General features: G+C 45.9%; 1 protein-coding gene and 1 pseudogene across 3 annotated transcripts in view; both read left to right on the top strand.

Moving 5' to 3' along the window:
* Positions 1-3,460, top strand: part of LOC147730514 (uncharacterized) — a 32,878-nt pseudogene extending 29,418 nt beyond the window's left edge.
* METTL21A (methyltransferase 21A, HSPA lysine) overlaps positions 1-24,171 on the top strand; it is a 196,864-nt gene that overhangs the window by 135,835 nt on the left and 36,858 nt on the right. For all 3 annotated transcript variants that reach the window (XM_086955330.1, XM_086955327.1, XM_086955328.1), the window contains one exon: positions 21,920-22,072. In XM_086955330.1, coding sequence (XP_086811456.1) covers positions 21,926-22,072 — 147 coding nt within the window. In that variant the 5' untranslated portion in view covers positions 21,920-21,925. The remainder of the gene's footprint in view (positions 1-21,919; positions 22,073-24,171) is intronic.

Here is a 24,171-nt window from a genome sequence, read left to right as displayed (position 1 = left end):
AATGCTGCTCTGTGTGTATGCAGCTGTGGATCTCTGAATATCCATACTGTTCAAGTGGGAATGGCTCTGCCAACTATGCTATGTTGTGCTCTAGTTGTTTCCTTTTAGTGGCTTTGATCTTCTTAAAGGTTAATATCCGCAACATTTAGGATGACATCCTAGGTTGTTTCCTTTATCCACTCAGGTGCTTACCAGACTGATGTGATTAGGAGTCAGTCCGCCACTGTCCCAAACCTTGGAACGTAGACACCAGACAGGAATGTTACGTTTGTTGGCTCTTGTGAGCCTGCCTAGTTTGCGTAATGCTCCTTTGCATAATGATGACATCAGAAGACCTTTGTACAATCGTTCAACATCCTGTAGCACTTTCCTGTGTCTGTATATACCTACCATAAACATGCTACAAAAGTGCAGTGTTTACAGCTGTACGGTTTGCATTAAGGGAGTGATCCATATTATCTATCCATGGAAGTTTGAGTGTCTCACTACACTAAGGGCTTGCCAAAAGTAGTGCAACGTTTCCACTCCAACTGGCTACAGTAAGAAAACCACACCATATAGCTGTATCGTAAAGCACCCCGTTACATGTATGCAAGTTGTACTTGCATCGGCCTTTCTATTGCAAGCCTCCTCTTGTACAGTGCCCCATTGATTTACAACGAGCTTTGCACTAAATACGTACAGTGGAATAAATAGTGCAGTGTTGGAGACAGCATATCAGCTTGCACGAAGCACAGAATTTACCATCACCATCTCTTTGTTTTGAAAGCAGTTACTGATCTAGCGCCCTCTTATTTCGTGTCTCAGACCAGCACCCCAGCACACAAGAAAACACACCTATTCAACTGTTAAACACTTTGCTTCTGTTAATATTTCGGCAGCTTTGTAACACCATCACTTACTTTCATACATAATCATAATTGGTACTTGCTACCATTGCTCTGTGCACTCGGCAGAGAGGCCAAATAGTCTAAACACAGTAATGACCCATTGATGGGCACTGTGAGAACCATGAACTGCCTTCTACCTTAAATCCAAATCTTTCAATTATGTCCCATTAGGAAACACTAGCCCACAACCTCAACTCCGAGATAACCTACGAGCAACGAAGCCACAGCACTCGTTGAATACAAAGTATGACAAAAACTGCAGGCAAACAATGTGCTGTTAAAAATGAAATACTGTAAGGGAAGCAAATTAGGCCAAATGTGAACATGAGCTTTCTCATGGACTTGGATAGCCTAATTATTATTACTGTTAAACTTTTGCCCTAGTTTCCCCAGACTGCATGGAATAGTGCTTTGCACTATATGTCGCCTGCGGACCCCCTAAAGAATGTGTGGAGGACTCCCGGAGGTTTGCGGCCGCAGGTTAATAATCGCTGTCTGAGCATTATTTGTACCTCATTAGTACTAGTTTAACACCTAAAGATAGCAATAAGCAACAGACATGTGACCAGTCAACCTTCAAAAAGGATCTGGCACTGTGTGGCGACACTTGTCTCTGCTTTTTAGAACTTTTTCACCTGGAAGAAATGAATTTTGTTAAAAACTGCAGATTATGAAGCCAATGGATTGTGGGGCTAATCTATAATAATGCAAAAAACTGTGCCGTTGCACAATCTCAATTCCAGTGGTCCTGCCTGTGAACACATTTTTACTAAGGCAAACGCAGGTGCGGATATGTTGAAGGTTACTATAAATTATATAATTGGGACAAACTATAAACTGGGCTAGAAATGAGCAACCTAGTATGTGAGCCATGGGTGATGTGTGCATTGTGTTTAAGGTTCATTTAGGATTTTACTTTGGCCATTTGTGTGGATTATTTTCTTTGATCAATGCATGAGACCATGCACCAGACCAAAAACTGGGATAAGCTCCTCATTGCTAAACAGACAAATAGAACTAAGTGGTGTTATGTTTTTTGGTTTATTAATTTTATTGGATTATGGACGATTATAGATATTCTGTCTCTTCCAATTACAGATACTTTCCCATCTGAGCACCAGACATTTTACAGTCATCTGCCAGGGCCCAAGAAGCTACCAACTAAGTAATTTCGAAAATGGGCAAGTGGGTACAGTAAAATGTGGAGGAAAAATTGGGTGTCTGACACCAAACTAAATAAGTGGATTGCTAGCTGTAAATACTGTCATATACAGCTACGTGCCCACTACAATGATTTAAAGCTGCATGCATCCACAACAAAACATGGCTGCTTTTGCCCCACCTGTGCCTCAGTTATCAAATGAGCAGAAAAGGAGAGGGCTTAGGATTGCAGTGCAAACTGCATGTAGCACATTCATTAACAACACTGAGAGAAATTTTAAGCGAAGAAGTTCCTCCCTTCCCTATGCATCGGACAAAGTGCACAGCTTTGATAGATAGATGTTTAGGCCCCCATTTCAAATGGGCGCTCCATCAAGCTATAGGCAGTTCATCTTACTCTTTGAACCCACTGGCATTTCCTTAAAGAAACTGCTGTGCATATGTGTAAAATACTTCAGTCCGAAAAGTAGCAGAATTGTGAGCAGTTACTATAGACTTTCAAGCGACATGTGCCCAAGATATAGCAGACTCTTCTGAAGTTTCTCAAAGAGCGCAGGCTTCCAATTGAGAATTTAGTAGGTGTAGGTACAGATGGTGCAAGTATAATGCGTTGCAAAAACCACTCCACGTATACTTTGTTGAGGGAAAAGTAGCCAACTTTGCAGCTTGTAAATTGCATCTGCCACTCGCTGTACATTGTTGCTAAAAAAGCAATGCGGAGTTTGCCCAACAACGTGAGTTCTTGGTGTGAGAAACCTACAACTGGTTTGTGCATTCTCCAAAGCGCCAGGCGGACTACACAGATTTGTATCAAACCTTGGACAGAGGAATGCCGATGACACTTATTTCACCATGCGAAACTCAGTGGCTCATTATGGCAGATTGTGTGGAGCTGTTTCTGGAGCAGTAGGATGCACCAAAGTTGCACTTTTGCAATTCATCATATGTAGAACATTGCTAAGCAGCTAGAATGCTGTAGTAGATGTACAACGATGAGACAAATTATCTATACTTTTTTTCCTCAAGCCTGTGTTGCTGGAAATTAAGGCAGTGAACAAAGTATTTCAGCTTGAATCTGGTGATGTCCTCGACATGTTTCGGGATTTGCAACCTTTATATAGGTCAAATTTGAGAGGATTTCTAAAGCCAAGTGTTATCAGTACCAGGAGTGAGCAGCAGTTTTACAATTTAGATCTTCGGTGTACTACCATTTATCTTAGCAGGAGGATGTTGACCTTGGCCTTGACCTCCGCAAGAAGCTTCAAGCAAACAAACTGACTGCTGCTGCCAAGGATGCACAGACTTCATCAGAGTTCTGGCAGCAGAGTATCCGATGCACTGCCAGATTCACTGAGCCTGCTAAGACGTTTGGAATTTCTGAAGCCCCAAAATGTGCTTTCCGATCCTAAAACTCTGGTTACTGACTTGCCAAAAGATAGTATCACATACCCGACACACGTCTTAGAAATGAAGAGGCCAACAGTGACTTCATGTTCATTCAGTAGCTCATCAGGTATGGAATCTTTCTGGATAGAAGTACTCAAATTTACAGATGCAGCTGGGAATCATCGGTACCAGGAGTTGGCCTTGGGAGCCATTACACTTCTGACTCTTCCCATATCAAATGTACAAGTGGAAAGAGTGTTCTCACAAATGATGCTACTTAAAAATGAGAACCGTATTAGAATGGGGCTGGAACTGCTTGCAAATATACCTAACATAAAATTTGGACTCACGCAAATTGGTCACAATTCATCTTCATTCAGGCCTGCCCCTGAACTGTTGGCAAAGATCAGCTGCAATATGTACAATTCACTATAACAGCAGTCCTGACACTGAACACCTTACATACCAAATTGGGCTACATTTACCACATATCGGGGTTTTTATGTGGCAAAACACTAGCTCCAAATTCATCCACAGCACGACTTAACACAGTGGTTCCAAAGGACTCATTACTGCTGCTGCATTGTCCTCTAGCCACTGCCAGACTCTAAAGGATGCTGCTACTCTTGGCGCTGCCAGAACAGTTTTGCACACCTCAACCTGCCACTGCCAGACTCTCAAATGTAGTGCAACTCTTTGCAGTGCCAGACCCAGAAGAACACTAAAAGCACTAAAACCTGCCACTGCCAGACCCTGAATAGTGCTACTACTCTTCAGAGTGCCCCTGCCAGACTCTGAAAAATTCTGCTACAGTCGACAGTGACATGACCATAAGAATTCTTTGGCACACACAATTGAACTTCACACTGCCTGAGTCTGATCAAGGGTCCACCCTACTGTTGCCTAGCAAAGAATAGGGCTTGGTGATTTTTCTGTGTGCCTCCTGTAGAATGCACTTTCACTTTATTACATATTAGCTCACAGGAACATCAAGCAGCAAGTTGTGCACTCCATGTAATGGACTGCTTTCTTCTTATGAGTGCCAAAAGTATAAAACGTGCGTAACTTGCGTATGTAAAGAGATATTCAACATTTACCCTTGAATTGCTCTTGGAGTTAAGAAACTAAGGTGAGCAAACATGAAGCGTTGGCCTATATTCCTATTACTCTGGGGGGTGGGGGGATAGGGGGGCGATTGTGAGTATGCAAAATAAACATGATGCAGTCCCCCTGAACATTTCCGCAGTTGCAGTCCCCAGCATCAGACCCAGAACATTTTTCGGCAGCTTGCTCCACATCATGAGATATCAAGTGAGTGACAATTTTCCTGACAGACCAACTTTGATTTTAGTGTACAGAATATAGGTAGTCTGATTAATGTGGGTGTTGAACATATAATCCTTGAAATGGAAGTATGTTTTTTTAATGTTGCGGACAGGCTGCACATAAGTAAATGGATTGGTAACATTGGAATAGTTTGGGCTAGGATTTGGTTGCCTTTGGGCTTGAAAGTTGTGAAAAAATCTAGCAACTTTGGGCCTGGAGGCTGTCAGCAGACATCCAGCTGTTAGCAAAGGAGGGCAGTGGTGGGCTCACTCTGCATCAGAATGGCCAGCTCTCTCCCTCTTCTGCAGGTCACAGGGGCGTGCAATGAGGATATATATCACAATCTCTGAAAGGACAGTGTGGGTAATTGCACACTCTTCCATCGGGCTTCTTCACTCAGAAAGGAACCCAAAAAATAAATGCCAATTCAGGTTTACAGTACACAAAAAATAAGCAAAAGACATACATAAACAAAATAACACAATACGATCTGAGAATTTTAAATGTAAACCAAATTAATTTATTGAATGGTCCACATTATCCAATGATATTGGTAGCGTCTGATTATTTCCCCAAATCATTAAAACATTCATTAAACTATAGTCATTGTGCAACGTCTTCCACTAAAGGATGTGTTCAGTAGCAAGTGCCCAGCCTCCCTAGTAATGCAACACGGAAATGTAGCAAGATGTGAACCTATGTTTCAATCTCACTGGAATATAAATAAAAACAAGCATTTGCAATGCAATAGGTCTCACAACTGCGAGTTTTGGGGCTATTGGTATTGTAAATGGTATTGTAAATGAAAATGCCTTTAATTTATGTTGTGCAAACCAAAACCTAAATAAATGGCATTGTCATTTATAATGCCAGTAGTTTAAACTTGCGTAAATGCGAAACCACTTGAATTGCAAATGCTTGTTTCAGGAGGATTCCTCCTTGCAGGCCCATTGGAAGAGGCAGCCTGTAAAGCTCTGGGTACTGCGCAAGGCAAGTGAGGACAGGAGACAACTGTGCTGGGAGGAAGAGCGTTTCCGATGTGTTTGAGCACACAGATCTGAGGTGCTCACTGTAGTATTGAGTCTTGTGGCCACGAGAAGGCAGCTCACAAAAACAAGACTATAACACCCAGAATGCATTAGTATATTAACAAAAGGCCAGGCCTGGAAGCTGCGGGTCATGCAGAGGACGCTTCGGGTTGGAATTGGAGGGGGGGGTCGGGCTTTGATTCTTCTTGTGGGCTCCACAGCTGGGAAAAAGCCCATCACTCACTCGTTTTCCACACTTCAATGTTTTGCTGCCTGTGATTGATGAGATCTTTCAGTTACTGACTTGAAAACTGAATCTGGGATCTGTAGTGTGGAAATAAACACGCCAACATGCAGCTTGTACTTTGTTGGAAACACATTCTAAGACAAAAAATGTTGTGTAACTGGATTTTAAAGACAGCATTGTGATTTAAAGGGTGTGATGACTTGCAGAGAGACCCCAGTTTTCCTGTACCGAACTTCTGCAGTGAAACAAGCAAAGTACTGTAAATACCTCTGTCCACTCCTGACTGTGAAGTGTACAGGCTAGCATGTAAATGTAGAAATTTAAACTGCAGCTAACAGTCAAGCAGATCCAGACTAAATGATAGAACTGTGATGACACTTAATGAACTGATATATGAAACCGGCTTCATCAATTCAAATGAAATTTACAAAAGCTGCCAACAAAAAGGACCTTGCACCACTGAGACACACCGGAAAAAAGTGGAAGTTGAAAATAAGAGGCGTGGAGAGAGAATGGCCTTGCTACAAAGAGATAAAAAATTTCAGACACATTCCTCTGGGAACTATGGAGAGAAAGACATGTGCTAACAGAAGACACCCCCGCCACTCCCCAGCACAGACACCCAGACTGTAACTCTGTACACAGGAACAGCAATTCACAGGAAGTTGATTGCATGTTACTCAAACCCTATGCAGTCCAATACAAATAAATACATTTAAAAAAAATAACATTGTAATGAAAACAGGAGCTAAAGAAAACACAGGCACGTGTCAAACAAATGTACTTTGTGGAGGCTGCCAGCACAGCAGCACTCCGGCGGGGGTTCCAATGTGTCTAGCCCAGAGGTTCTCCTGGCGGTGCTGTTCCCTCCTGTAGGTGCTGCAGCTCAGACTTCCTTCACTGGCTTTACATGGGCTCTGGGCAGAAGCTCCTGTAGCGCCTCCTGCTGAGGTTCCTTCCTCCTGCGGGTCGGGGTGCGAAGAAGGGCACCTACCCGCTATTAGTGCCTCTGCGCGCGCACCGCCACCACCGCGAGACACTGAGCGAGAGAGCAGCGGCGCGGTGGAGTGGTGTGGCTCACTGGTTAGAGGCGGCAGACCCGGAAGCAGAGAACAGCCTGGGACCAGGGTTCAATTCCCGACGCGGCAGGGTCGTGGACCAGGGTCAACGTACTCGATAATTCTCGCCTCGGTGCCTACTCTAACCAGGGATCACACTCGGCAACTCTGGGCATGAAGCTTGCCTCATCTCTACAACGGACCCCCACAGACGCCGGGGATGCCTGGTTTCACCTTGGAGATACCCAGAAAGGGACCATCTCACAGGGAAAGCCAGGACGGGTTCCCCAGCGGTCTTCCGCGCCAGGATTCTCCGGTAGTAATTGAGCGCGCTACAAAACAGCATATTACATTACATATTATTACACTCAGAGGCAGCCCCCACCGCGTGGACAGCAGCAGCAGTGGCGCGCGCACTGAAAGGAACCTGACGCCAGGAGGAGCGGAGCTCACGCACACACGCGGTGCCCAGCGCTGAGGTAGGACATAGGAATAAATGGGGGAATGGATGGGGCATGCGTGCCAGTGTGTAAGGGGCGGGCCGGCAGTCGGAGGACTCTCGTTTACTCGGAGCTGCATGGGTTGCATTCTGCGAGCAGCCTCTGAGGTGAGGAAGAGGCGGGCACGTGCTGACGGGTGAAGCGGAGCAGGGGAAAGTACTGTATGAAATGCTGGATGGCGCATCGCCCTCGCTCCTCACGTTGTGTGGCATAAGGTAAACACTGTAAACTGCTTGTTGCAGCTCTTCCCCTTGCACAGCTAACTCAATTCAAAGTACTTGCCAGGTTTCACAGCGGGAAAGCCGTTTTGTACATGGTGACGTTCCCAAGGGTGAAGGTGGGGGAACATCACTTACAACGCATTTTTTACAACGCACTACCATTACATCGCAACCATTACAACGCATACCATTACAACGCATTGCGCTGGGGGGCGCTCTAGGATAGGGAATATATTTAATTTACTATCCAACACCTTCCCTGCTATCCACGGGGACTGGAGTTGGAATAGTAAATTAAATAATTCACTATCCAGCGCCTAAAAGCATTATGCGTTGTAATGGACTGCGTGGTAAAAACCGCGTTGTAAAGGCATGCGATGTAAAAGCATTCGTTGTAGTGACACCAATCCGTGAAGGTGTGTTGAGAGAGTTCAGCGCGCATGCGCATTGGAAAACAAAAGTGAAATTGAATCACACTTAAGAAGCAAGTGCGCCCACAGACCCCAATCACCTGCGTGTGCCCCTGTGTGTACCACTTCGCAGGCAAGCCGCTGACAATAAGTCTCACTGGTGACAGCGCTTCGCGCTGCGTCGCCAGGTACGAGACCTAAAAACTGGGTCTATCCTTGGTTGTTTCATCATCCCTCAACATCAAGGACAGAAAACTGACCAAAACCCAAAAAGCATGTATTTCAGTCTGATTTCAGAGATGTGCAGGCTGGCCACATACCTTTTATGCAGAGGCATAACACAAGCCCCTGCCTCACAAAGGGTGCCTCCCCCTTCAGGTGTCCCCCCCCCCAACCTTCAAGGGGCCCTCAGTCATGCCATGGTCAATAAATATCTGGGAGAGCTGGGCGACTCAGGGGCTCCACATCACATACTGGGAGAAGGGGGCATCATTTTGCTCTGTCACTGCATCGTGACGTCTATATAAACAGGAAACTTTATGATAGCCTGATCTGTATACCAAGTTCAACCAGGATAATGATAATACATATTCAGAATTAATTTAGGAAAACATACACAATCGGCAACAATACACCTCACATTATTTTTGTGCACCCCCCTCATTTCCGTAATTCTCCCTCCTTCCCACACTTCCTGATAAGAATATCTCCACTCCACGCTTCTCTGTTAATTTCAGTTGCCCTTTAATCGTACTCCCAATGTATCCGTAAACATTTACCTAACAATTAATAAATGAACCATGCCATTTCTTGACATTAAAAATATTGAATTCGATGTATTGTTTTGAGATGACTTAAGGTAGGTATTTGCTTTTTCTCCAGTATTTTGACCTTTTTTATTTCGTAATTTACTTTTGTTTAAAAAATGGTTTACAAACAAGTGTTAGCAAAGCCAATAGTTTGGCAATCTCTTTATAAACGCGAGCGAGACCTATTGACTTTGCCAATGCTTGTTGTGCTCTGGGAGAGCATTAGATTAGTAGTCTTTGATGTCTTGAGTGTGTAGTAACAGGTGGATGTGCCTGCCCAGCCGAGAGCTGTCAGTATTGTCTGGTTAGTCTGATGTGAGTGACTAATCAGTCCACTAGACATATGGGCCTGGTTATTAATATCCCATAAAACCAGCCCTTTCTGTGTTAGTTTTTCTCCCGATTACGTAGTGTTTCTGTCCAGCATATGGTAGCTCGAATAAAGATTACCATGACATCCAATGGTTATGTAAATTAGTTTAAATTCAGTGTTCGCAAATTCATTCGCTGTGACTATTCTGAGAATCTGGTGTCGATCCCAGTGTCTTGGACCCATATTGGGCACCCCTGCTGTAGGTTTTTCAGGCACCGAACTAACCTTCTGGAGCATCCAGTTTTGAGTAGTGTCATGTCTTTCTAAGATCCATTGCCCCCGATTGAACAGTCAAAATGTGTTAACAAGATGAAGGGCAAGCCTTTTTGCAAGTTGCCATCCTAAAAATCTCCCCGGTGCATTGTGGCCAAGCCTCAATGTTCAGATGGCGCCTCCCTGCGCTTTGTGTCGGCAGCTGTGGGATGTGAGAGGTATTTGCTGGGTTGTGCCTGCATGTAAAAGTTATATTCTGTACATTTGGAGGAAAAGCATCTATAGACCCAAATACCAATACACTCATTTCAAAATGGCACCAAACCAGGGCTCTCGTTACATCTTGGTTCAAGGGACTAGTATAGGAAATGGGGCACATTTAAAATATTAACACGGTATTTTAAAACGGGGAAGTGTCCCAGCTGCAATTTTATTAATTGAGAAAGCTTTGCATGTCTCAAGACTTCTTCAAAAGCGAACACCTAAATGAATTACCCTTTTTGATAATGTGTGTTTTTTAAATAGGTAGATTTGGCTTTTGAATTTAAAGGATCTCTCAAGCAAACCTTTAGCAACCTGTTGCCCACTCTTCTCGATACTTTGTATTTCTGAGTTTATGCAATAAATTACCCCTTACCATACTTTGTTTTGTTGGCAATTATATAGCATATATAGCTGCATTGATATTCCCTTGTAGTGCTTTCGGCACTCTTTTTATCTTTCCACATGAATTCGGGGTTTGCATCACTGAACGGAGTCTAATTTGGACACTGGTGTATTCTGGCTGTTGTGTTCTCGGCTGGGTGGATGTGTTGTCATTAAGCTTCGGTTGCATGCTCATGATGTCTAAGGTGTGAGTCTAGAGGGCTTTACCAATTGTGGCCCTGGATAGACGAATCTATCTTCTAGGGTCAGGATTTTACCTATACACGGATAACGCATAGCGGCTCTTTGGGCTCTAACGTAACACCAAAGCTTTACCTGAGACCCAAAATTCTTTATCTGTCAGTTTTTTTAGATACATTGTTGGATGTTGAGTACCTACTTACAATTGAATCCACCAAGCCAAAGGTGCTCTAGTCTTCATCTGACTCCGTCAAAGGAGAACTAGCTGCAGACCACACATGATGCCCTTAAGACCCATTCTTCGCATAGGCTAGCTGTTCAATCAGAGGCAAATCGGAGGGCGAGCCTCAGGCAGCATGTGGTAGGTCCACCTTTCACTCTGGCCTAAGCAGGTCAGAACCTGGGTATGTATTTCAATGATGAACTGAGGCCTGATACTCGGGTCTCCAAAATGATCAATGTGAGATACCTGCAGCTAAAGACTCTGAAATTATAATCCATACACTGCCCAGTCATGTCCGCTCCATCTGGCCTTCAGATCCCAGGTAGCTGCTTAGTCGCCTTCAACTGATCCACAGTGCAGCTGTCCATTAAGTGATGACTGGCATATCGTGGCGTGATTGGGTAATCTATACCCAGCACCACTGGATTTATCTGGAAGAGAAGAACCAAATTATGCGACTGAGTTGACCAAATTGTGCAGCAAGAAGAGGCAAATTATGCAAATTAATGTGGCATATTTTGTGATAGTATTACTTTATTTTTTTTGTCACGTTAACACTCTTTAAGCAGAGGTTTTACCTTAAGCAGAGGTTTTACCTTATTAGTACTAGGTTAATACCCACATTTAGTAATAAACAACTAGTTCATCACCTTGCATCTGTTACTGTGGCATTGCCTCTCTTCTATGTTGATGCTTGTAATAAACTGCTTCCAACAGGAATAAAACCACTGATGTGGGTAGCGCTGGCCACGTCATAGTGCTTTATTTTTCTACCGTTCTCACTTTGTTGCTTGCCCAGTCTCATCCCCCCTTCACCTGTTGCTTCTCCAGTCTCACCAAAAAAAGCACTATATTCACCCCTTCACATCAGAATAAAGCACTATGACACAGCCAGCACCAGCAGTGTCATAGCACTTTTTTCCCTCACTTTCTGCCATGCTGCACAGCTGCCAGGCTGCTGTACCACTTGGCTGAAAGACATTAGAAAAGCCAATAGCTCTTGCATAGGCGAGACACCTATTGGCTTAGCCAATGCTTGTTATATATCAAGCACCCATGCCTACAAGGCATGCGTTAGGGGCAATTTATCTATTATATTAAAATAGGTTTTCCTACATGGCAAAGGTACTTTTTCTCGTCATGTGTCAATGCAATGCCTTTAAACTGCTGTCCTGCCAGTGCACAATGGTACTCTCATGAGCCATATATTTTTGTGTTGTGCGTTGGTGGTATAAATATCCACTGCCGCCCATGTATTGCATGTAACTTCTGTGCAACTTCTGCACCAACATACAATGATCTTACTAAACAGATAAATAACTGAGTGAATCAAAATTAACAAAACTATTTTTTAGGGACCTAACACATACTGTGGCACAGAGTCCTAATATCAGCATAAATGGAGTCCGTAAAAAACATAAGTATTGAGTGCGACCATGCAGGAAAGGTGGATTTCCTACTACTACCAATTTGCTAATATTTTCATTGAAATTTATTTATTTGCTCTCTGATAAAATGAAATTTCACTATTTTTAAAAGCCTGACCTTAAGGCATTTACTCTTGATTTTGTACCTTAGACTGGGTTTAACGAGCATTTACAATGCAATAGGTCTCACATTAATGAGAGTTTAAGTTATTGGCAATGTAGTACCTTAAACTCTCGCAAATGCGAGACCTATCGCATTGCAAATATTCGGTTTTTTTGCTTGGCTCATTAAGGCTGTGCCCCTTTTAGACAAGCCGCTTCTAAAGAAAGGGGCGTGTCAAACAAAGCCAGCATGGGGGCTTAGACAAATAAAAAAGCATCTGTATGTGAAGTTGACAAACATATTTTCTTTGAAGGGAAAGAGTGGCACGGGCGCTTCTCCCACAATGTCGGCCACGGACCTTTCTTTAGAAGCGGTTTATGATAAGAAAGGGGCGCTGCCTCTATGAATGTAAAAGCGTCGCATGGGCGCTAGTTAACAAAATAAATAAGCGCCGCCGCTAAATGCAGACTTCGTTGCTAAAATAAATACATTTAAAAAGCGGTCGCTATAGTTAAATCGGACCACCATTAGTAAAATTTAAATAAAAACGGTCAGAGTGTTGCGAGGTAGTGGGTGGAATAGGGGAAGAGCATTAAATAAAATAGTGCTCACTGACTTATAAAGCAGACCGTGTAACAACACCAGTAAAAGGTCTAGTTGTTGTGGGACGTTACAATTGCAGGCAAGGCGGTACCAAGGAGGGACTAACGAGCCTAATAACGACTCGGAAGCTAGCGTTTGGGAGGGAGGGCGAGGGGTGAGAGAAAAGTAGACCAAAAATTGTTTGTGTGTGTGTAAAAGGCCGCTTTATTAGGAAACAGGTGCACATTACAAAATACAACCTCGGCAAACGCCTTACAAAACTAAACCTCACTAAATAAATAAATAACTAACCAAACGGGCCCCCAACCCCCACCCCTACATATTTGGGCCCTCCCCACAATACATCAATACACATTATAACATCATTATACATTACGTCATGAGAAAACATTACATCATCAATCAACATTACGTCATATATATATAAAACATACGTCATCAATAAACTTTATTCATCAAACCACAACTGAATTAACATTTGTCATGTCCTCCGTAATCATCGATCCTGCCTGACCCTGCACTCCTGCAGAATACCCCTTTTCACAATTGAACGGTCAAACCATGACCAACCTGCCCCGGCCCCAGTCCAAGAAAATTCTAACGAAATTACAACCAACAATCAACCTGAAACCGAACTGATACACCACGACCCCGCACTGCACCTGCTCCTAGCGACAAATACAATACCAGAAACAACCCCTGCACACCGGTAACCCATAAAACAGCCTTTTGAAAAAGAAAAAATATCAAAAAAGGTGAGAAAAACGAGGGAGCGAGGGGTAAGAAAAATACTACAGAAAACAGGGAGGGAGGGTGGGACAAAAAGTTAAAGCACCTAGCCACCAGGTCACCAAACCTAAAATGGTGGCGGTTAACGGGAACGGTGGAATTTATACTTGGGCTGGCTGGTCCTACTAGACCAGCCCAAAACTAGAACATTCTGGCAACTTCTGGAAATAACCCCTCGCAGCCCTCCCAAACCGCCCGGGGGAGGAGACCTCCCTTCGGTCGGCTCCCTCCCCCAAGCCCCCCTTGGGAGGGAGGGCGAGGGGTGAGAGAAAAGTAGACCAAAAATTGTTTGTGTGTGTGTAAAAGGCCGCTTTATTAGGAAACAGGTGCACATTACAAAATACAACCTCGGCAAACGCCTTACAAAACTAAACCTCACTAAATAAATAAATAACTAACCAAACGGGCCCCCAACCCCCACCCCTACATATTTGGGCCCTCCCCACAATACATCAATACACATTATAACATCATTATACATTACGTCATGAGAAAACATTACATCATCAATCAACATTACGTCATATATATAAAACATACGTCATCAATAAACTTTATTCATCAAACCACAACTGAATTAACATTTGTCATGTCCTCCGTAATCATCGATCCTGCCTGACCCTGCACTCCTGCAGAATACCCCTTTTCACAATTGAACGGTCAAACCATGACCAACCTGCCCCGGCCCCAGTCCAAGAAAATTCTAATGAAATTACAACCAACAATCAACCTGAAACCGAACTGATACACCACGACCCCGCCACCCAGAAAGGCAGGCAAGTGGGGGGGGTGAACACACGGAGCCTTCCTTTCTGCCCCCCAACCGCATAGCGAACGGAAAGATAATGGGAATCAACGCTGCATGGCCAAGGCCCGTGCTAACACCTCACGAAGCTCTAAAAGGTAAAGGTCCATACCCACACGTGACAAATGTACTCCGTCATCCCGGAAAAACTCTACCGATTCAAATTTTATGTCCCTGTGCGATATCCTGCTGAAACCGTGGCCCCTGCAGCAACGAGACACCTCCGAATTCACCTTCTTCCTCGCCCGATCCACAGCCCTGGGGTTCACAGCCCCTCTCCATGTCCTACGCGGTATCAACTCTGTCCAAAACACATGGCACCCAGACCAGAGTTCCTTAATGAGGCCTAAATCCCGTTTCATAGCCCGCAGTAAGACAACCCCTTTCGTGGCACAAAGATCATTTTCACCCAAATGAATGACCAAAATATCCGGGCATAAACCGCCCACCATGTTACTGTTTAAACAAGGGATTAACTCTCTCCAGAGCATCCCACCTTTACCCTTCCATACAATATTAAACATACGATCATTAAAGCCGAGTTGTTCTCCAAAGTAGCTCCGTGCCGCCTGGACTCTGGCCCATTTAACGAAGGAATGCCCCACTATCCAGACCGTGACCACTGGCGATCGAGGTCCAGCAACGGATCCTGAAAGAGAAAACACAATTAGAACACATGTCTAGGCTGAGAACGCCTGCGCGTCTTCTGCCGGGCTCCGCACATAGCGCCGGAAACAATTAGAAGACCAGCGCCCCAACCTCATAATATCCATCTCCGTCCAACCTCTGTGAAAGGCCTCCGTGGCTGCACCTATACGAAAAGAATGAGTACCATATAGACTACTATCAAGCCCAATGTGTTGCAGGGCTTTACGGAGAACCATCCGTAACTGATAAGATGTGACAGGTAAACCATTAATGTGTTGGAAGACGAGGGCTTCATCCCTGCCCCCACACAATGAACCCCAGCGCCGCGCCAGCAATAAAGGGCAAGTGAGCTTTGGGTCGCGCGCTTGTAACCAAACCCCTTTACCTTTACCCGTTTGATCAGTTTTGGAACTGGATAACCAGACATGAACACCTTCATCATAACAAAACACATCCTTCCAGTGTAAACCACCCTTATGCTTGGTCCCCAACAACTCCGAGACCCTAAAAGCTCCAAAAAACAAACGCCATGAGCATGGAAAAAACACACGCCTCAAAATCATCTGAACACACCAGAGGCAAGACTGTAATTAACCTAGCCAGTATTTGCCAGGATAATGGAGCCCTAGATCGAACAACATGCCCCTGTTCCCTGGCCCATCCCTCAAGCATCCTCCTGCCTATTTCCCCCGCTGACTGGGTGTAACCCCATAATAACTGTCCCATAAAAGCAATACCCGCCAGTTTCCCCGCTATAGTCACTTTAGTGAGGCCCTTATCCATGAGGTCTAGTATAAAATTAACGACATCCTCTGACCGCTGCGACAGATCCTCCCGTCTGACAGCTCCAGAATCCAAAAATTCCCTCCAAGCCAAGGAATAAGCAGTACGTGTGGACACAGATAAAGAACCTACCACCAATTGTACGACCCTACTTCTCCTACACGCCACAGATGAGTCGGCATCCGAGTCGGGGATCTGTCTGCCTCCCTCGCCAGTCCACGGAATCTCCCCCACTGTGAACGAGACAAAGCATCCGCAATGTCATTGTCCACGCCAGGAATGTGTAAAGCACGAAAATGAATGTCGTGTTTCAAACAACCCAGAACGAAAACTCATCAGTTTCAACACCTGTTCGTCTCTGGCAGACTGTCGGTTCACTATCTCCACAACAGCCATGTTATCCACACGAAACAAAACCTTCTTGTGTGCCAATTCCTCCCCCCACAGTGTCAAGGCCACCAACAGAGGGAACAATTCCAAGAAAGTGATGCTGCGACCACCATTCAACCATTCATCCGGCCAACGTTCCGCGCACCATCTGCCATTCCAGAAAAGGCCAAAACCATCACTGCCAGCCGCGTCAGAAAACATTTGTACGTCCCACTGGAAATCAACGTCTCTGACCAAGGGAACACCATTGAAAGAGGTCAAAAAGAACTTCCACATTCTCAAATCCTCCTTTACACCAGCAGACAGGCGCACACGATGATGAGGCAAATGGTGTCCTGCTAAAGCCCTACCTAGTCTTCTACAAAAAGTCCTACCTGCTCTCACCACCCTACAAGCAAAATTCAAATGACCCAATAGCACTTGAATCTCCTTTACCAACACTTTCTTTTTGGCCAACATGGTCTCTAGCAGTTGCACCATGTTGCTCCTTTTATCCTCAGGCAAGCGAGCAGACATGAGTACAGAATCAATTTCGATACCCAAGAAGGAAAGGACCGTACTGGGGCCCACCTTCTTTTCCGGAGCTAAAGGAACTCCTAGATCCTCCATGAGCCCATGGAATGTGTCCAGAGCTGTCTGGCACTCCGCGGAGCCCGGGGATCCAACAAAGAAAAAGTCGTCAAGGTAATGTGTCACCAGGGAATGACCAGTCTGATTTGAAAAATACCACTGTAAGAAAGTGCTAAAACATTCAAACAGCGCACATGATATTGAGCAGCCCATAGGTAGAGCTTTGTCCACATACCAGTTACCACCGAATTGTATACCGAGAAGGCACCAATCCTCAGGGTGTACAGGCAACAGGCGGAAGGCAGATTTTATGTCACACTTGGCCATTTCAGCGGCTGCACCCGCTGTCACAACTAGTGACATGGCCACGTCAACAGAAGAGTAGGATACCGACACATCCTCCGGGTCAATAAAATCGTTAACTGAGGATCCTTCCGGCCATGAGAGATGTTGAATGAGTCTGAACTGACCTGCCTCTTTCTTAGGAACGACACCAACTGGAGAAACTATCAAATTTAGTAACGGCCAATCTGTGAACGGGCCAGCCATCCTACCCTCTTGAACCTCCTTAGTAAGTTTGTTTTGGACAACTGCGGCATGTTCCAAAGCCGATTTCAAATTGGCAGACCATCTCCGTTCCCGGGATCCTAGGTAACCCAGTCGGAAACCAAACTGAAAACCGTCTAATAGCTTCATTTTTGCAGACTCATCGTCATAACCCTGCAAGGCAATCCGTAGCATGTCCAATTTAACCGGAGTACGAGCCTTTGGCCCCAGAACCCTTAGCACCTCTGGATCCCCGACCCCTTGAGTTGGAAGGACCTGAACCGGACTGCTTCCCCTGATGGCTGCCCGAAGGCTCGTTGTCCCAACATTTAGATAACGGGTGTTTCCTCCCGCAACCTGAACACTCATGTCTGAATTTACAGTATTCCCTAATACAGGAACCCCTATTAAATTCCCAACAGAAACCTGACTCTGATTGAGTGTTAGAGTTGGACCCCAACCCTCCCCGGGTGGGCTTCCCCTGAAAGGGCCGGTACACTAGAGGTAAACCACTGGCCGTGAAAACAGTCTTCCCCCCAGCTGATGACCCCATTGTGTGTTGCCATAAATCATTATCGAGCTCACCCCATTTCGCCTCAGGGTCCCACGCCATCCTGGCCCTAAATTCCTCGTCGTATTGAGACCAGGCAAAACCACCCCCGGTGATCTGAGCTTTACGAATCACATCCATGTACTTAAACAGGGAAACGCTGCGCTCAGGGAACTTTTCACAGTACACACTGGCATAAATCAAAAACGCAGCTGTCCAATTTTCAATATTTAAAGGCACTTTCGGGCGTTTAGCCAACTCAAATTCTTCCTCTTTAGAGCCCTCCTTAGACCGGACTTCTCGATGGAGAAGCTTAAGGAGCTCCACATACTCACCATTCCAAATTCTTTCTTTAGTACTAAGCATCAAGTGAGCACCCAGAGGCTTCGTCACCCCCATGTATGGCAATTTTTTGATTTTCAACTCTTTACTAGCCACTGGCTCTTTAACAGTGCTGGAAGCACCAGCTATAACACCACTGTCCATTTTGTCTGTAACCTTGCTGGAAGCACCAGCCATAACACCACTGTCCACTGTCACTGTAACGTTGCTGGAAGCACCAGCCATAACACCACTGTCTACTTTGTCTGTAACGTTGCTGGAAGCACCAGCTATAACACCACTGTCCCCTTGTTGAGGAACTTTGCTGGAAGCACCAGCTAGAACACCACTGTCCCCTTGTTGAGGAACTTTGCTGGAAGCACCAGCTATAACACCACTGTCCCCTTGTTGTGTAACTTTGCTGGAAGCACCAGCTATACCACAGTCCCCTTTATTTTGTAAAAACAGATCGTCAGTACCCACTGCAGTGTCTTTGACATAACGACCTTTAACCAACCGGCCATCCGTAATGACCATATCAAGTTCACCACCGGTACCCACTGACACCATAACAGGTTTGGCCTGTGGGACCGTTTGCTCACCTTGTAACAGAGAGACAGCTTTCGATGGCTCCGCCCGTGGCGCCGAGGACAATGCATCCGGTCTCCGAGGTGCCCTACCCGATGGGCCGCGCTCTCTTCTCCCCTGCAGTTGCCTCTGGACCACTGGAGCCTGTAAAACACTATGAGAGGAATGAGAGGGCACCCCCCCCTCAAGATCCCGCAGTTCACCTTCTTCGGGACTCTCCTCGTCATAGTCCAACACCACCGAGTCCACACTAGTATGCATCATATCACCACGGGTCTTACCTAACCCGGTATCAACCACTGTACATTTCAAAGATTTCGAAACTCCAGGTGGGGGAGCAGACTGTACACGCCTGTACCTCCCTGGGCGCTGACTCTGTTGCTCCATAGCCGCCGGCAAGGCCTGCCACCTATACCTGCTACTCGTTGGGGCCAGCGGGATCACGCCAGACCCTCGTGTGCTGGCCGCGTCGGGTTCCCTCGGTGGAACAGAGAGGGCCGCGCTAGGCACTCTCCTCACTTCCCCTTGGCGAAAATGGACTGGACTGCGCCCTGCCAAGTCTGGAACGCCGCGCCTAACCTCATCCTGAAAAGAAAAAGTTTGGACTGGTGTGCTAGGGTTCCTACCATCCACAGACCAACCATACACATTCTCCCTTCGAGTAGAATCAACAACCCTCCTCTGACCTCGCTCCAAAGAACGGCCTCGTGCGTCATGCCTCAATGGAACCACCGGAATCGGAGAACCACCTACCACCTCCTCGTCGTCACTATGATCCAAATTATCAGGTGCCGAAAAGGAAGCGCGACTAACAGCTCTAGGGGCTGAGTCCTGGCCTGCTAAATCCCTCTGAAAAGTACGGTGTGCCAGGCCCGCCGCGCCAAAATGTTCCCAGCCTGGAGAACCACACATGAAATACGGACCCCCAGAGGCCCCAGATAAGTGCGGAGCTGTACTCCTGGGTCCTTGCATAGGCCCGCCACTCACCTGACCAAAACCTCTATCGGGGCCTAACAAAGTGCCCTGGAAGCTAAACCTAGCCGCATTCAAGGCCCCAGGAGCCGGAAAACCACCCATACCCATTCCGACCGTGCCAACAACAGCAGGACCCACACCAAAAACCGTCTGACGATTCTGTAATCCCGATTGAAAGGGCCCACCCCTCATAAATGGAACACCCCCACCTTCCGATCGAAAACCTTCACCCTGTTCCAAACCAGTAAACGCACCACCAAACGAAACATTGACGCCCATTTGGGCCCATTCACCCTCACCTCGAGAGCCACCGCCCCCAGAAACCACTTCGCCAGTCGCCGATCCCGGGGTAGAAAACAATAACGGACTCCCCACATTGCCTCCAAAATCAACCGCTCCCGCGTCAGCCTCTTGAGCCACAACCTGTACACCAGATGATAAAACCGTACTGGACCCCACCAATCCCCCCTCATGTCCCTCCCCAACTCGAACATTGAGCGGAAAACGGCCTAAAGGAGTTAACAATCGTTGACCATCGTCAGGGGCGAACTGAGTTTCACTAACAACCAAACTGTCCTCTTGGGCCCCAAGGGCAACCTGGTCCCGGTCGGGGTCCTGTAACACAAATTGCACCGAGCTCCTACGACCTCCGTGCACTGGTACACCGTCCTCAGACTGTCCCCGCCGCTCAAAAAGCGGATCCGAGGCGGAGCGTTTCTTGCTGCCTCCCCGTCCACTCTTGCCCCCTTTCTTTGACCCCTGCCCCCGTACCGCCATTAACGGAAAATCCCTGATACCAGAAGCAACGTGCAGTTGAAGCGGCGGGACCTGTGAAGGTACACCCTTCCCCCCACTCAACATGCCCGGGGCCTCCGGAGCCTCCGAAGCACCGGGCTCCCCTCGAGACGACCGTTGCGGGACCGGCTTCCTAGACCGGGAGCGGCCCCTCTCGCTTACCTGACTCGGCCGTCTCCTCTTCGGCGACGAACATGCCATTACTGCGGCCACTACACCGGCGGAGGCCTGGCGATGAGGCCTAGCCTGTCCACCTCCCGCGAGCAAATCCAATCGACCAGCATCAGCCAATAAGCGCATCGCTTCCAGAACTCGTGCGTCTTCCATTACTAAGCTCAAAGTAATATCGCTACAGGCAAAGAATGAAAAAGAAACGCACACACACAAAATACTCTCACAAAAAGTTAAAGCACCTAGCCACCAGGTCACCAAACCTAAAATGGTGGCGGTTAACGGGAACGGTGGAATTTATACTTGGGCTGGCTGGTCCTACTAGACCAGCCCAAAACTAGAACATTCTGGCAACTTCTGGAAATAACCCCTCGCAGCCCTCCCAAACCGCCCGGGGGAGGAGACCTCCCTTCGGTCGGCTCCCTCCCCCAAGCCCCCCTTGAAGGACAATGACACAACCCAATAAAATGTGGGCGGGGCTTCAAAGCTATTCTCCACTACTGCATGCCACGCAGCAGCGCATTCGCTGCCCAGGATCGACCTAAAAAATCCTTATAAGGTACCTCAGTCTTTCAGTCTGTTGGCCATCGCATTGCGCATGCACCCTGCATCTCTCATTTGAAAAGTGGAAGAGGGTTTCCCTAGGCACCGTGGTCAGTGAATCATGAATTATGAGGGTGACACAACTGGTGACATTTACCTACTTCTGCTTGGGACCTCGGAAAAATTAAAACAATGTCTCATGGAAGGGGTTTGTGTTTTTGTTTTTACAAGCCATCTGGCACACTGACCTCCTTTCTTATCTCCCAAAGGCCCCGTTTATGCTGAAATAGGAGTTTCTTGTGCTCTTTGCCCGAACAGTGACCTGTGCATTGATCTGTGTTATTGTTGCTAGATGTATTGGTGTGTTAGTAAAGTACTTTTCCTTTGAATTTACTTTGACACAGGTTTCCACAGTCCTAGGACTATCGGACCACTCCATGATAGTGGGGACATAACACCCCAAACAAATTAATTTGATATTGGGTGAAATATGGTGCATTAACGCACCCGGTTGCTATTTTTTGTGTAAGGAAAGCCCAGGTCTGGAGCTTTGTTCACATTGATTTGGTAGTATGAATCGTTACTTAACTGTTATATATTTGTTGTCGTTTTTTGGCACAGGAAACAATGGCCCTTGTTCCCTATGATGACACATTGGCTGGCGGCTTACTGAAATTTCACCAGCCGGCAGCCACCTTCAGCTTTGCCAACCGCACAATACATATCCAGCAGAGTTGGAATAAGTTGGGAGTGGCAGCGGTGGTATGGGACGCGGTAGGTGCCAATAAATATGCAAAGGACAATTGTGCTTTCTTTGTGTTGTGTACAATGGTAAACATGCCCACATGTCTAGCAATGTATCTAGAGCTGCTCCATGGTTCAATCAGAACATGCTGAGGATGAGTACTTTGGCATTATTGGACATTTGGCCTTCTTTTTTGTCTTACTTCAGAAAGTGTGTGTCTGTGTATTAAACAAGCAACCTTGATAGTTTGTTAAATTTAATGCGGCCTTTAAACCCCAACTTTTGCTATAAGAACACGTTGCTCACTGCTCTGTATTTGAAGCCTACTCTGAACCTCTTGCACCCCAACCCACACGTTTCCACATATTTCATTCTACAACCAACACCGTTCTAATAATACACTCTGAAGGGCATCAGGTACTGATGCAAATTGGAACATTCCTGGCCTCACCTGAGGTATAACTAGCTATACAAATGAAAAAATTCTACAATTTATTGCGCACCCAGAAATGTGTCTCCCTGTTTCTCTAAGATTCAAACATCTTGCTGAAGGTTGTTACTCTTTCTATATCTAGCCATGTTCTCTCTCTTTTTTGGTATTTTGTAGATCAAGATGGCCATGGACCTCAGAGTGGCCTTACCTCCCCCCAAAAAAGCATTACTTCGGGGTACTGACTTAACTCCTCTGAATTCTGTTGAGCTAGGTGGGTATACACCCAACCGTTTCAGGCCCTACTGTGTGTTGGCATCCATGCACATCCATGACCAAATGTGTACCTCTCTGACCTCTTCAAATATCGATTTAATTTCATCAGTGTCTCTTCCCAACTTTTCTCTTGTTGGGCCAGACCACTTTCAGAGTTTATCCGAAGGCAATCTCCACTTAAGGTTTAGGGTAAGCAGGTGGAGTGTTCACATTCTTTACTGTGATCATGTGATGTAGTAAGTGACATATAGCTTTAGTAAACCTTGACTCGTAAGATCAGTGTGTACGCGCGTGGGTCTTTAGTGGTTACTCAGCTTTTCATTCTTACAAATTGATAAGACGAGAATCCGTGCAAGTTGTAAAATTATAATTTTGAATAAATAAAATATTTGGAGTACTTAATTGGAAGTATTATTTAATGAAAATGGCTCTGGTCAAGAAGCTTTTGTGGCTCAGATTAAAATAACATGATTCATGTATATACAGCACCTTGCCCCATTTTTTAGGTCTCGGCTAGAAGCGAGCGAAGCTCGCTCGCGCCAGAGACCTTATTGTTAGCGACTCAGCTTCCCAGGAGGACAGTCCTGGCCGCGCGCAAGGCGATTTGCGCCGGCCACGCGCACGCGCTGTCCTCCTCGGAAGCTGAGACGCTAGCTATACCTCTCTAGGTTCATGCTTCGCTGGATTGATTGAAAAGGCAGCCTTTGTCCTAATACACTGCACACCCTCGCTTGTTGCGTGGGTGTCTAGATTCGGGATGTATTTCTTTTTTTCTTGTCTGTCTGGCTCGAGCTCAGCATCATGGTGAAGATTTCACGATCATGTCTAATATATTACATGTGCATGGCGAACGTCTGGTTAACGTTTACATTTACTTTTTTTGCCGTGACCTACGTGATTTAGTTAAGCAGAAAAAAAGACGTGTCATGATTGTAACCTTAAGCCTTTGGCGGGTGAACGTTTTGTGGGGTGTGATGGAAAAGTGATCAGATAAACTCGGGGAAACCCAGCAATGCGCGAGAAGTACGATGACAGCTGCGCCGTTTGCACGTAGCTGAGATGAGTGGAATTGTTTAGCCTATGTGTCACATCCGTTTTATATAGTGATTAGGCTAATCTCATTTATAGGTTTTTCATGTCAGTAATGTTGTACTTGTATTGTACTTCATATCAGCAGGCCATTTCCTTATCGATTAGTTCAACCTTAAAGCACTTGTGGTTTTCCCATCGTTAATTTAAGGCGTGTGATGTAAATGAATGCCAAATTCTAAATGACAGGACATTTTCCCCATTAGTCATCATGTGCAGCTCAATGTAGGCTTCGGTCTTAACTTCTTACATTTGTATACCCATCAGTTGTCTAAATTACTGATTTATGGCCAATTCCAATTAACCCTGCAAACTAGATCGGCCTGGGAGTAC

The sequence above is a fragment of the Lissotriton vulgaris genome, chromosome 2_1 (genome assembly GCF_964263255.1).
Source record: "Lissotriton vulgaris chromosome 2_1, aLisVul1.2, whole genome shotgun sequence".
Taxonomy (NCBI): domain Eukaryota; kingdom Metazoa; phylum Chordata; class Amphibia; order Caudata; family Salamandridae; genus Lissotriton; species Lissotriton vulgaris.
This window is presented reverse-complemented; position numbering and strand designations above follow the sequence as displayed.